At 42.4% G+C, this 13,844-nt stretch overlaps 1 protein-coding gene across 3 annotated transcripts in view; it reads left to right on the plus strand.

Moving 5' to 3' along the window:
* The window catches only part of MBOAT1 (membrane bound O-acyltransferase domain containing 1), a 105,204-nt gene that overhangs the window by 79,573 nt on the left and 11,787 nt on the right, over nt 1-13,844 (plus strand). For 2 of the 3 annotated variants that reach the window (XM_006093749.3, XM_014460030.2), the window contains 4 exons: nt 1,596-1,779; nt 4,126-4,318; nt 9,311-9,414; nt 12,130-12,194. In XM_006093749.3, coding sequence (XP_006093811.1) covers nt 1,596-1,779; nt 4,126-4,318; nt 9,311-9,414; nt 12,130-12,194 — 546 coding nt within the window. The remainder of the gene's footprint in view (nt 1-1,595; nt 1,780-4,125; nt 4,319-9,310; nt 9,415-12,129; nt 12,195-13,844) is intronic. The other variant, XM_014460029.2, reaches the window with a different exon arrangement.

The following is a 13,844-nucleotide window of genomic DNA, read 5'->3' on the forward strand; positions in this document are numbered from 1 at the left end:
GGAGAGAGAAAGAGAGAGAGAGATATCAATAAGTTGCCTTTCTTATATGCTCTGACTGGGAATTGAATCCACAACCTTTTCTGTGTACAGGATAATACTCCAACCAACTGAGCCAGGGTGAGATCTTCATTTTTTAAAATATTTGCATATGAGCTTCACTGTGTGTATGTAATATTGTTTATTTAATGAATCTGCTATTGATGGACACTTGGGTGTCTACCAAACTTTGGCTTTGCAAATGGTAAATGATGAATAGCCTTGTCCATAGGTCATTTCAGATGGGTTTGGGTAAAGCTGTAGGATCAACTCCCAGAAGTGGGATTGCTGGGCCAGAGAGTAAATGGATCTGTGATTTTGTAGTTTTGCAGGATTCTCCTTCACTGGGGTTGTTATGTCTATTCCAGAATTATTTTTATGGGGCATGTATCTCAGGCCCTCAAGAAACAGTTAGTTATCAATGCAAATTAGTATGATTAAATGCCGGCATGAAAAAAACATAGGAGGTAAAGCTGGAGGGAGAAATACTGGCTGGGGAGAGGAGGAAGGAGGAAGGCTGATGAAGGTGGACTTTGTCCAGTGTTGACATGCAGTAGAAAGGTGGTGGGTGTTCCAGAGGGAGAAGGCTATGCAAAGTAGGAGAATAGCATATGAAAATAGAAATGGCATGTGGGGTAGCATATTGGGGATGGTGGTACAGCCCTGGCTGAGAGTTCCTACTAGAGAGTAGTAGGAGGAGATAACTGGGAGGAGTGAGAGGGTTCCAGGTGGTAAGGAGATTGAGTGCCTCATTTCTTCATTAAGAATTTGAGACTTGGAACCAATGGAAGATCATTGGAAGAGTCTACTGAGTCAAGTTCTTTGCTGAGCATTATGGGTGTGTAAGTGCTATAGGCATAACCCCAGTGACTCGTCACCAATGGCATTTTAGGAAGCCTTTCCCCACAATTCTGTCTTGCTGGAAGAGCATGCCCCTCCAAATGCCATGCAAGGACTACACACAATGGCTCCTGCAGACTCTTTTCCCTGCTGCTACCCTTGTCTATTGACCTCACGCCTGGATGCCAAAGCAGACAAGAGACTGTTACAGCGGTGTTTTTGTGTGGCTTCTTCAGGTAGAAACTGGTTCCACCCATCCTTTGTTTTGTGTTTATTTTAGTAATTGGGAGGGAGTTTTGCTATTTGAAAGCATCTCAATCAACTAACAGTAGGTTTGGATCCTCCCCACCTCCCCCCACCCCTTATGTTTATTACTTTCACCTTCTCCTGAAGACTGCTAAGGTTGATGAGAAAGCGTTTCCCAGCCTCAGAGTTGCCTTTGCTCTAGGCCCCACCTTCCGTGCTTATAGCAGTGACCAGCCAGCAGAGGGCGCCATGGAGTGCTGCCTCCTCTCTGAGCCACTCACCTCATTAACTTTTCCTTTCAACAAGATTTCTCTTAGGCGAATTTTAGAGAAACAGAACAAGGAAAGATCCTGTGATGTTTAATAAACTGTAAAGGTAACACTTGTGTTTACGATTTTCTTATTTGAAAATATGAAAGAAAAATTAAAGACTGAATACTTTTCAACCTTTTTAAAAAAACTTTATTTTCACAGAGTAAAACCCTCTTTTTTGGAATACTTAAGCTACCTTCTCAACTTCATGAGTGTCATAGCTGGACCGTGTAACAACTTCAAGGACTATATAGCCTTCATCGAGGGGAGACATGTACACATGAAGCTGCTGGAAGTGAACTGGAAGGAAAAAGGTTCCCACAGCCTGCCAGAACCTTCTCCCACTGTAAGTTTTTAGTGCCAAGTGTTTACCCAGAGGCCCCAAGTATAGAGTTTTGCTGCCAGGGCTGACTCTCACTAATAATTGTTCTAATTCAAAAGCCAAGCTGTTTAACAGAAAGTTTGGCCAATAACTTTTCCCTCCATTTGTTTAAAATACTGATACTGGTATTTATTTGCAGTTCTCTGAATTGGAGAAACAGATGCTTATTTCACAGAGCTGGTCATTGGCTGGGAATATTAAAGCAATCCATCCATTAGTCAACCAGCCAATATTTAGTGCCCACAATGTTCTTAGTACTGTACTAGCTAACACATTCAAATTTATGGGAGTTTTGTCTTTATGAATATAAATTAATACACAGCCAAAGGATAATATTCATAAAAGGTGGTGGTGGTGGGGGGGGAGGAAGTGGGGACCAGAATAAATGTGCTTTTTATTGGAGAACCCACTTGTTTCCAGGGAAACCAGTTTTACACTGCCCAATGCTTGGTTTTAGTGCCTTTGAGAGAGTTTAATATGGTTTTTGAAATAATGTTTTAATTTTAATCTGAATTTTATTCATCTTCAAAGTAGTCTACATAGGGTAACTTAGTGAACTTTACAAATATGGTAAACTTAGATAAACTATCCTATATTTAAGGGACATTTGTCGTTAATTAAAGGAATGGGGAAAATTGGATAAGGGAGAAAATCAGGATAATTTAAATATTTCATAAATGCTAAAGTCTAGGCAAAATTCAGTATTTGAAAATTTAAGTGATTTATTAATTAAGCATGAATTTTCAGATGGTTTTGACACGGCTTCTCACACCTTCTACTTCGTGAAATGTCTCAGCTCCAACTTGTTACTAAAACAACGTAGGAGTGAAGTTGGCGATAAGACATCAAAGTGTAACCACAGGTGTTTCCACAGTGTCTGTCACAGTAGTGCTTTGGTGTTTCACAAGCTTCTGCTTAGAAAATATTATTATTGAGTCTTAATGAATATCACTCTCTAGGACAGTGATGGCGAACCTTTTGAGCTCGGCGTGTCAGCATTTTGAAAAACCCTAACTTAACTCTGGTGCCGTGTCACATAAAGAAATTTTTTGATATTTGCAACCATAGTAAAACAAAGACTTACATTTTTGATATTTATTTTATATACTTAAATGCCATTTAACAAAGAAAAATCAACCAAAATAAATGAGTTTGCGTGTCACCTCTGACACGCGTGTCATAGGTTCGCCATCACTGCTCTAGGAGACTCTTGCATTTTTGTGCACAGAGAAAGTGAAGTGGGGAAGTTATGTTTTGGCTTGAGACACATTGATGGGAGGGGCTGGCACCCATGAGCTAAGTGGGGGGACTGGTGCCCCATCAGTGGCTAAGCGTGGTGAGCATTTAAGTGGGCGCCAGGCACTGTTCTCCGTGCCTTATATTCATTCACTTAAAACCCAGCCCACCCTCCGAGGGAGGTGCTCTTACTATCCCTTTACTACAGTTAAGGCGTCTGTTTTTATAAAGTTGGGAATTATAATTGTGTTGATGTGAAATGACATTCCCTGGAATGCCAGGCAAACTGGGCAAAATCACTCCATCCAGAGGAATTTAAAATGTCAGTACATTCCCTGAGCGGTGTGGTACAGTGGTTAGACCATTGGCCCACACACTGAAGGGTCTCAGGTTTGATTCCCGGTCAAGGGCATGTACCTGGGTTGCAGGTTCGGTCCCTGGCCCTGGTCGGGGTGGTGTGCGGGAGACAACCAGCCCATGTGTCACTCTCACATCGATGTTTCTCTCTCTGTCTCCCCCTCCCAACCTTCCACTCTGTAAAAATCACTGGGGAAAAAATATCCTCTGGTGAGGATTAGCAAAATAAAATAAAATGACAGTACATCTTAACCCCAGAGCAGGCTACATTTATCCTTCACACACACAGAATCTTCCGAACTAAGCTCTATCCTCATTGCTGGCCATTCAAACCCATTTCCTTGGCTGCTGGCTATAGAAGTGGAAGGCAAATGACTATTTGTTTCGAATGGAAGACTGCCACCCTGTAGTACCTGTTTTTCTTATGTTTTGGGTAACAAAACCATCTACCCTTCGTTGGTAGAATTTGCTGGTAAAAGTTCTGTTCCATTTTAGACGCACTCAGTCCTCAAGTGTGAAGTATGCTTTGCATCTAAATAGAGCACCGTGCCCGTCATGCCATTTGTGCTGTGAGGAAAAAAGCCTGTCACCACTCTGTCAGGGAACGTGGCCAGAGCAGCTATCCCAACAGCTTTGTTCTCCACGGGCCCTCATCACACTGTCTTCCTCCTACAGAATCTTCTGAGCGATCCCACTGACTTTCCCTCCTCATTTCAGGGAGCGGTGATCCACAAGCTGTGCGTGACCGGCGTGTCTCTCCTTTTGTTTTTGACGCTCACGAAGACCTTCCCGGTCACCAGCCTGGCTGATGACTGGTTTGTTCATAAGGCAAACTTTCTGACACGGCTGGGCTACTTATATGTTGTCATGCAAGCCTCAAAGCCCAAGTACTACTTGGCCTGGACGTTAGGTAAGTATGATGGAGTGGCCCTAAATGAAGGAGGGGGAAAATGAGACTGCTTGTAGGGCTTTGCCAGAACAACATTTCAGATCACCTAACCAAAAAAAGCCCAGTACGTAACGGGAAGCAGTGGAGTCAGCGTCATTTTCTGCTCCCCAGGGAAGCTCTCCTCTTTGCCGCCATCGTAAACCCAATTGTACGTGATAAGGAAAAAGCAGTCCTGGTTACGATTTAAACTCAATGTTATTAACAGATGGCCCGCCTAGGAAGCTGCTTCTTCCCCCAATCAAATGGCCATTTGGTGCAGTGGGAGGTGAGGGGAGGATTCCAGAATGACCTGGCTTTCTTGTAATTTTTCTGGGCTGTATACAATGCTGGAATCACATTAATGTGACCCACACACATGCCAATTTAGGCTACACTTTTATTTATTTATTTATTTATTTATTTATTTATTTATTTTTTTAATATATTTTATTGATTTTTTACAGAGAGGAAGGGAGAGAGATAGAGAGTTAGAAACATCGATGAGAGAGAACCATCGATCAGCTGCCTCCTGCACATCTCCTACGGGGGATGTGCCCGCAACCCAAGTACATGCCCTTGACCGGAATCGAACCTGGGACCTTTCAGTCCGCAGGCTGACGCTCTATCCACTGAGCCAAACCGGTTTCGGCTTAGGCTACACTTTTAAAGAAATAGTTGGTTAAGCTTTATGCCTTGGAGAGAAGCTGACTTCAACTGATTTTTTTTAAAGGTAGAAAGTTCAACTTAATTTGGTTTTAACACACTTTTTTCTTTCCCTGTGATGTAACTTAGTCAGTACTAAGTTTCTCTCTTTTCTTTTCAAACAGTTTTAGACTGGAAAAGTTTACAGCTTAGCTGCAGGGAGCAGTACACCTTCCATTTACTTACCAGGAATGGTAAAGGACTTTGATAAGGCACGGCCGCTGTGTGCATTTACATCGGGACCCTTTCAGGAATGGGAGTTAAGCCCGTAGCTGATGTCCCAGAGCAGTGACTGTTTATAAAGCTGAGAAGGTTATTAAACTCAGATCCCAGTGCTTAGCCCATATTTCATGAGTGAGGGCGTGGCAGTACCGAGTTCCTCTTTTCTCATTTTATGCTCCAAGATTTTAGTCCCAAGGTGTAGCTACTAAATTATTTTTTTCATTTATTATTTTTATTGTGGTAAAAGTATACATGACAGAAATTTACCATTTTTACCATCTGTCGTGTGCAGTTTAGTGGCACTGAGTTCATTGAGGTGCAACCGTCTCCGCCCTCCACCTCCAGAGCGGTTCCCATCACCCCAAGCAGAAACTCTATCCATTAAGCAGAGTTAGTTCCCAGCTCCCGGTCCACATTATTTTTAAGGGTCATTGTTCAGGGAGAAGTTTGGTCCAAAATAGTATCTATGTAACATTTGGCCAGAGAAATCTCACTTAGAGCTTCTTAAAATTTTGTTCCTCGTCACATTCAGTTTCATTCAGGGAGTTCTTGTTGAGTACCATGTTCTGTGCTACGAGGCATTAAAAAATAAGACAAGATTGTCACACTCTGTGGGAACACAGACGTGGGCACCAACAAGGCAGTTCACATCAGGGGCTGTCCCAGGGGTGGGCAGAGGAGATGATAAATATGGTCATCAGGGAGCCTTCAAAAGTCTCCTTGTATCTCATTCCATTTTCTGCAGTTGCTTTATTATCTAAAAGTCATTTCCTTAGTAGGTAGGCTTTATAAAGGGTGTCCCAAAATTCACGCAAGAAGTAATTTTGATAGAAAACAGGTTTATAATTAAAAATTGTAAATTTTTTTATTGATTCATAAAGTATACAGTATAGGGTTATGTATGGAATAGCATATCGGGTAAATGGCCTCCAAGGCTTTGCTGGCACATACCCACTCTTTTGTTGAAATTTTCCATGACCGTTTTGCATAAATGTGGCTGAATTTCGATGAGGCTCATTTTCATCTTGATGGCTTGGTTAATCAACAAAATTGTCACATTTGGGGTTCAGAAAATCCACGAGTGATTGTTGAGAAACGAATGCATCCACAACGTGTCACTGTTTGGTGAGGATTTTGGGCTGGAGGCATCATCGGACCATTCTTCTTCGAAAATGCGGCTGCTCAGGCAATAACAGAAGAGTGCGTATGTGCCAGCAAAGCTGTGGAGGCCATTTACCCGATATGCTATTCCATACATAACCCTATACTGTACACTTTACGAATCAATAAAAAATTTACAATTTTTAATTATAAACCTGTGTTTTCTATCAAAATTACTTCTTGCGTGAATTTTGGGACATGCTTTACTACTATGGTTGGAACTTTACTTGGAACACCAGGCTATTTTCCTATGTGAAATTGTATTTTCACTTTGCTCTCACCTCAATGCACGCATGCGTGTGTGTGTGTGTGTGTGTGTGTGTGTAAGATTGAGAGAGAACTCACTCCCTTTACAACCTTCTACTTCCTCACTTATCCTCCTTTTCTCTCTCCTCCCTCCCCTTCCACTCCACATTCTGTATCTCAGGGTAATGGGCTGGCTTCTGGACTAAATCGGCTCCTGCTTTAAGGAGGAAAGGAAGGCCATTCCATGGCCTCATAGGGAAAGTCTAACACGAGGTGGGTTGTGCTGGCGGGTCTATGTGGGGAGGGGGTCCCAGGGAACGGGGGTGCCTGGCACTGTTCTGCGCTGTGGGGAGTTCCCCAGCTTTTTGGAGTATAGAATAGCTTTATGGGTAGCTTTCTCTGGGGACTTGGCTCTTTTTCTTTTCTCCCCCCCCCCTTATCTTTTTTTGGTAGCTTCCATAGAACGCTTCGTTAATGTGTATGGCCTCAATCTGAAGTTCGTTACAGTTTAGATTGCGTGGGCTGGTCTGCAATTAACCTGTGTATTATTTATAAATAAAGAAGCAGTGAATAGTATGACAGGGAATATTTAAACTGCTTAACTGAATAATTGTTTTATCCAGCTGCTTAAAACACCATTTACATATAATTGATGTACTAATTATACATGATTATAAATTTAATCCTTAAAGCTGGCCTCTTGATGGATCTTAGCTGAGCTACACTGCATTAGCCTAGTTCTAGTTACTGTTTATATTGAAATAATACAGCTATTTTCTTTGGATTTACTGTACAATTCTGTCCTCCCCAAACGCCCTACTAATTAGTGAGACTCAACTTTAGCCCAGGCTGTGTTCTAGAGATCACAAACCATAAAATATGGGCGTCTGAGTTAATTTATCTGTAATGATATACTGGAGCCATGTACAATATAAAGCAGATTTTTCAACATCCCTTTAAAATAGGTAACATTATTATAGCCATTTTATACTCAAAAGAATAGGTTTAAGAACTCGCCCAAGGCCCTGCATTGACTCTGATGCCGAAGTAGAGAGAGGAACCCAGGAGATGGACCCCCAGAGTCCGCCCCTCACCACTGTGTTCACGCCGTTGTGAGCTGTATTCCGTGAGAAATGCCTGTAGAGTGATTTATAGAGCCCTGAAAGATAGCAAGTGTGCTTGTGTGCAAACACGCAAACACAGGATAGTTATTATTCTGATCTTTTGAGACCAGGCCTGGTCAGCCAGAGCTGGGGCTGGAGGTGAGACAAGGCATTCAGGGGTCCCAGCATGGCCAGTCCAGCCCTGTTTTCAGTTGTCAACACAGACCTCAAGGGCTCTTCCCCCAGATTAGGTTATCTTCTGGCCTTCACACACTGTGCCCACACAGTTAAAACTATTAGCTTCTTAACTGGCCCACTCTTGCTTTGCTTTTCCTCTGAGCTCCCATCCAGTGGGCCTGGGAGACTGACGTAGCAGGACTCGGCACTTTTCTTCTCTCTTCTAAAAAAACCAGATCGTTTTACAGCGAAGCCGAGTGTAAGATAAGCAACGTTAAATCATCAACTATGCAGGAGACAGACAGAGCAGGGTGTTCTCCTGTAGAGCAGCCTTCAGAAATCCCTCTGGAGTTGGGCCTGAATTGTAGACCCAGAGGAACGGAGCTGCAGGAGAGGAAGGTCCTCTACCGTCTCCTCCCGATCGCAGGCTCTACCTGCCGTGCTGAGCTTTCATCAGTTTTATTACCGTATTTTCTTTTAAAAAATAACCAGTGAACTTGAAACAAGACAACTGGATGAGAGGATGGTCCTCTTGGTCACTGTAGTAAAAGTATATTGGTTTCATCAGGTCTTTGTTTACAGAAAGCATTTCATTAAAGGAGTTGATGAGCATTGCTCCCTGCAGGGGGACCTTTCCTTAGGGTTCCGTGAAGTCACCTAACGATGGTAGCAGGAGCTTTCAGCGGGACTTATGGGTGGGACGGCTTTGGTATTGTGTCCACGTGTGGTCTCCATGGCAGCTGGCCCCCGACTCACATCCCTTGCTCTCTCCTTCTTCTTGTAATCTGAACGTTCCGAACTGCATCTCAGCAGCCCCAACTGATATCCTTCTGGCCTGTCGCGCATCATACGTTCAGAATGAGCTGCACTTTCCTTTTCAAAGCTGGGTCTCCCGACTCAGTGCTGTCTACCCGTTACTGTCCTGCTGTCTGATGACAGCTCTTGGACCTCGTTTCTTATTCCCGTCTCTGCTTCTGAGCTTAAGTGTATTTTTCCCTTCTTCCCTTTCTCCTCCCATATCCAACTGGTCACTAAATCCTCCTGTATCTTGCTTCGTTTTGGTTCTTTCTTCCTCTCATTCCCATGTTGTATTCTATGAGCATCTAGTGCCCTTCTTCTTACCTCTCAGGTACTCACTAACTGCCAGTGAATGAATAAAAGTGAATAAAAATTGAGGTCACCAAAAAGCCAAACATATTTCTCCGATTCACCATGGCACCAGGCCCTTTAAATCTTTTTGGTGTCCTTTCTGAGGAAACTGCCACCTATCTCTCAGTCTTAAAGCGAGACAGACATTGGAATCTTTTAAAGCGACCATGTGACCTTTGTTCCGTATCCTAACGTGTTATTTTGAAAACCATAGCTGATGCCGTGAATAACGCAGCTGGCTTTGGGTTCAGCGGAGTGGATCAGAATGGAAATTTCTGTTGGGATCTGCTTTCTAACCTCAACATCTGGAAAATTGAGGTGAGTCTATTGTGCTTCTGAATCCAGCTGCGATCGCGTATAAAGCAGTGGTTTACGTTGAGTGCAGTGTCCAGGGGTCTTCTTCATTGATGTCCATGGAAAACTGCTATAGGGAATGCCAGGGCCAGCAGTCTCTGGGACTTGGTGCATCTGGGAATATTTGTCCTCTTTGTTTTATTTTCTTTTGTAAAGATACTTTCTTGATAGTTGTAATGGTTCAAGGAATAATGACACAAGAAAATCTGAAAAAAGAGCCAGGAAAATCTTTTTTGTTGTTTCCATTCCTGTGCTTTCAACTTGAAGGTACAGAATCCATTTTCTCTTGTTCACATTCTACTTCCTTCAGTCAAGAACACAGACTGGCCCTAGCCGGTTTGGCTCAGCAGATGAAGCATGGTCTGTGGACCAGAGGGTCCTGGGTTCCATTCCGGTCAAGGGCACATACCTTGGTTGCGGGCTCCTCCTGGGCCCTGGTTGGGGCTCGTGCAGGAGGCAACCAATCAATGTGTTTCTCTCACATTGATGTTTCTCTCTCTTTCCCTTTCCCTTTCACTCTCCGTAAAAATCAATAGAAAAATATCCTCAGGTGAGGATTAACAACAACAACAACAAAGAACACAGACTGGAAGCTTCTGCATTTAGATTTCAATTTTACAAGTGCTCTTTGTGGTTCCTTTGGAAACAGTGATAATCCAGTTGCATTTCAAAAGAATTGCCATAGCACAGAGCTTTCAGGCCTCCAGAAGCAGAGCAGTTTTTCTCTTCCGCTGGCTTTGCTCTCCTATGTCTTCATCATTGCAGGTGGTCTCCTTGGGGCCACGTCACTTGGCTTCCTTGGCCTTGTCAGCAGTCAGAGCTGACAGGAAGACCACGTCGCAGACCCTATTCCCCTGGCAGCGGGATGGAGTAGGGCATGGTTCTCCGCAGAATGTTGGTTCTTCCGCCAGGTGACTCGGGTTTGTGGCTGGAAGGGGATATGCAGACAGAGCAAGAAGCCAGGGCCGTGGAGACTTTCCACCTGCTACCCACGTTGGGTGGACACTGGGCCACAAGAAGTCTTGTGGGGGGGATACCTTCCACCTTCTTGATGCCTGAGTCTTCTCTGCATCTTCAATGGACAAGCTCCAGCCTCCAGAACAGCGGTTCTCAACCTGTGGGTCTTGACCCCTTTGGGGGTCGAACGACCCTTTCACAGGGGTCGCCTAAATACATCCTGCATATCAGATATTTACATTACGATTCATAACGGTAGCAAAATTACAGTTATGCAGTAGCAACGAAAATAATTTTATGGTTGGGGGTCACCACAACATGAGGAACTGTATTAAAGGGTCGCGGCATTAGGAAGGTTGAGAACCACTGCTCCAGCACAACCTTTCTCATTTTCAGAAAAGCAACGTAGATCATCGCCATGCGTCTCGTTCCTATACAGATGGTGTCAGAGGGAGTCTGAAGGTGTTATGGCTTGCCTCCCTATTTCCCCCAGAATTCTTCTCTCCCTCAAAACTCTGGGACCACTGCTGGCTGCTGTGGTGAATGTCCTTCACGGTGGTTCCCTCTGACCTCCAGCTGCCCCCCAGTCCCCTCCACTGTGCACACAAAGACAGTCATTTCACTGGGCATGTGTTCAGGGTGAAGGGCCAACTTATTAAGTTACGTATTTGTTATAAAGGAAAACCAGAAGGAGGAACTTCGCATTTTCAATCGAGTTGATATAGAGGAAGGAGCTAAAGAAAACCAAGGAAGTCCGATTTAGTTAAGGTTCCTACAAGCTGTGTGTATAACATTTTATTAGCCATAGAAGATATGGATACATAGAAGTCCTTAGGGTTTTGAAATAAAAACTCATAATACAAAATCTGTCTATTGACATCTATTGATGATCTCTCTTCTTCTCTCCTCTTCTTTCTTTCTAAACATATTACATTAGGCCAGTGTGTGACCTAAGATTTTCTTATGGTTGAAACAGAAAAAAGTGGCACTTGTACTTTCCACCTTCATTAGGCATCTGGTTCGTGAATGTTTGTTTCATGCTTTCCACCTCCAACCAGCCTTTGATAATACCTTTTTTTTTTTTTTTATGAGGAAACCTTTTTCATGGCTTGTTTTGGAATGTGTCTTCCTCAGAGGTTGATTTCTTTGTGTCATTGCCAGTTTGGTGATATTTCTTTCTTTTCTTTTCTGTATTGTGACTCCTTCATGTGTAAAATCTCTCACATTCTAAATACAATGGGAAGCATTTGAACCTGTGCAGCTGTTTGTAGAATAACTTCACAAGACTGGCCTAGTTTATAGATGGCAACACAGTGAAAAGGTGACAATAAAATTGCAGCTGTCTCCATAAAGGCACTCAATTCACACGATTAAACTTTTCCTAGGGCAAATCCCCTTTTAAGGTATTTAGTTTTAAAATTCAGATGACTTAAAAAAATTTTTTAGACCAGAGAGGATGGAAAACCCACAAAACATTCCTTCAAGTTTTCCTATAATTTGAAAATAAATTGAGAAAAATTGAGACTTTGCAAGCCAAGTGTTCGTCAGTCTCATAAACATCAGGATGTTCCTGCCTTCAGTGGAACAGCTGATGTACTCTTGACCGACTAGTCACTAGTGAAACAGCACATCTGGTCTGCTGCCAGGGAAATTCTGGGGAGGACTTTCCATTACTTGGGGTATTTTTAAAGCTAATGATAGGTGTTATTTTCTTCTTTTCAGACTGCTACAAGTTTCAAAATGTACCTAGGAAACTGGAATATTCAGACAGCTACTTGGCTAAAGCGGTAAGAAAAACAAACGCGACCTCATTCCTCACGGCACTGGGATATGTTTAGATGGGAGTTGTTGGATGAACAGCAATAGTAGTAATGTCATCTGACACTTTTGTATGAACATCTATGCCCTCTAAGTAAAAAAAAGTAGAAATATAGTGATTTGAGAAGATCAAATAATATGGCATGTTTATTTTAGTGTATCAGACATTTAATCCTGCCATTCCTATGTACCAGGCACTCATTTAATCCTATGAGATGTTGGTAGTTATTATCCCCATTTTGCAGATGAGCAAAATGAGGCACAGACAGGTTCTGTAACTTGCCCCAAGTCACACAGCTAATGAGTAATAGATAAGAGCCCAAGCAGGCCATCTGCAGAGCCAGGCTCTTAACCTCTGTGCTGCGCTACCTCTAACCTAGAGGACAGCCTGTGGATCAGATGTCAAAGACGGACATTGTCCGCATCTAACCACTGAAATCCTGGTATTTATCCCTCGCATTGAAAGCTTTATGCTACCCCAGATGTTTGTGCTTTTAAACTTTGTATTTTTATTGATATTTCTGTTTCCTTACACATTCCAAAATTAAAAACATTGCTTATTATGGAACTGATAATATGTTATCCGGGGTAATATGCTATCCTTGAAACTCTAGCTAGTGAATATTCCTATCATATAAGTGCAGGGAGAGTATAGAAATGCGAAGCTGTAGATTCTGCTGTTGGTAAGTAGCATTTTTCTTAGGTGAAAACTGGGTAAAACAAGTGACAATGTATAGTAATTCCCCCAAAGTAAGCTCCCACAGTGTTGTCTGAAAATTGATCTGAACATGCAATTTTTGGAAATTTATCCTTTATATTATTGCTATTAATTTTGCAAATAATTTTTGAATATTGAGTAATCCCAATGTACCAAGAGTTTTAGTCTCCATTAGGAGTTTGTTTTAAGATGACTGAACATATATGTATGCACATAAAAAATGAAAAAAAAAGAAAATGATTTGATTTATAAAAAAGATAAAGAGGGTAAGAAACAAGTACCTATGCAAACTATTCCTCATTTTAAAAAGAAACATTATACAAATGGGGTCCCAGTCCTGTTTTTCTCCCCAAATGCATTGTTTTTCCATGAAGAGGGAGCCATATCCTTAGTTTGGGTTTAAATCAGTTACCTTTGACAATCTATATAGTGCAGGATTGGGGTTAGCTGTTTGAGTTTCTATTTTATGTTCCATTTGGGTCCTCTCATTTATTAAACCTTGGAGGGCTCCTTTCAGTGCATTGGCAGTTCTCAGACTGAGCTTGGGAGAAAGTCCCCTGCTACTTTGTGTTAATAATCAACAAAGACGCCAACGCTCTCCAGGGTGTTTTGCTGACAATTTCTCAATCCACACACTATCACTCTTAAAGGCAGCTTCATGGATTGAAATCCAGTGGGCACAGTGAGAACTGAAAGGCCCTACAACTGACACTTTGATTTTGGGCTGGAGTCATTCCCAAATGAGGTGAAAAAGGTTGCAGAGCTGGTTATGGCACAGGGGCTAGGCTGAAAAGGTAAATTAATTTACACTAAATGAGGATATCCGCTTCTAAAGAACCATATCCTGATTCCAAGGTATTTAGTGCCAATGGCACTTATTTATCCATAATTATTCCTGGTA

The sequence above is a fragment of the Myotis lucifugus genome, unplaced genomic scaffold (genome assembly GCF_000147115.1).
Source record: "Myotis lucifugus unplaced genomic scaffold, Myoluc2.0 scaffold_122, whole genome shotgun sequence".
Lineage (NCBI taxonomy): Eukaryota > Metazoa > Chordata > Mammalia > Chiroptera > Vespertilionidae > Myotis > Myotis lucifugus.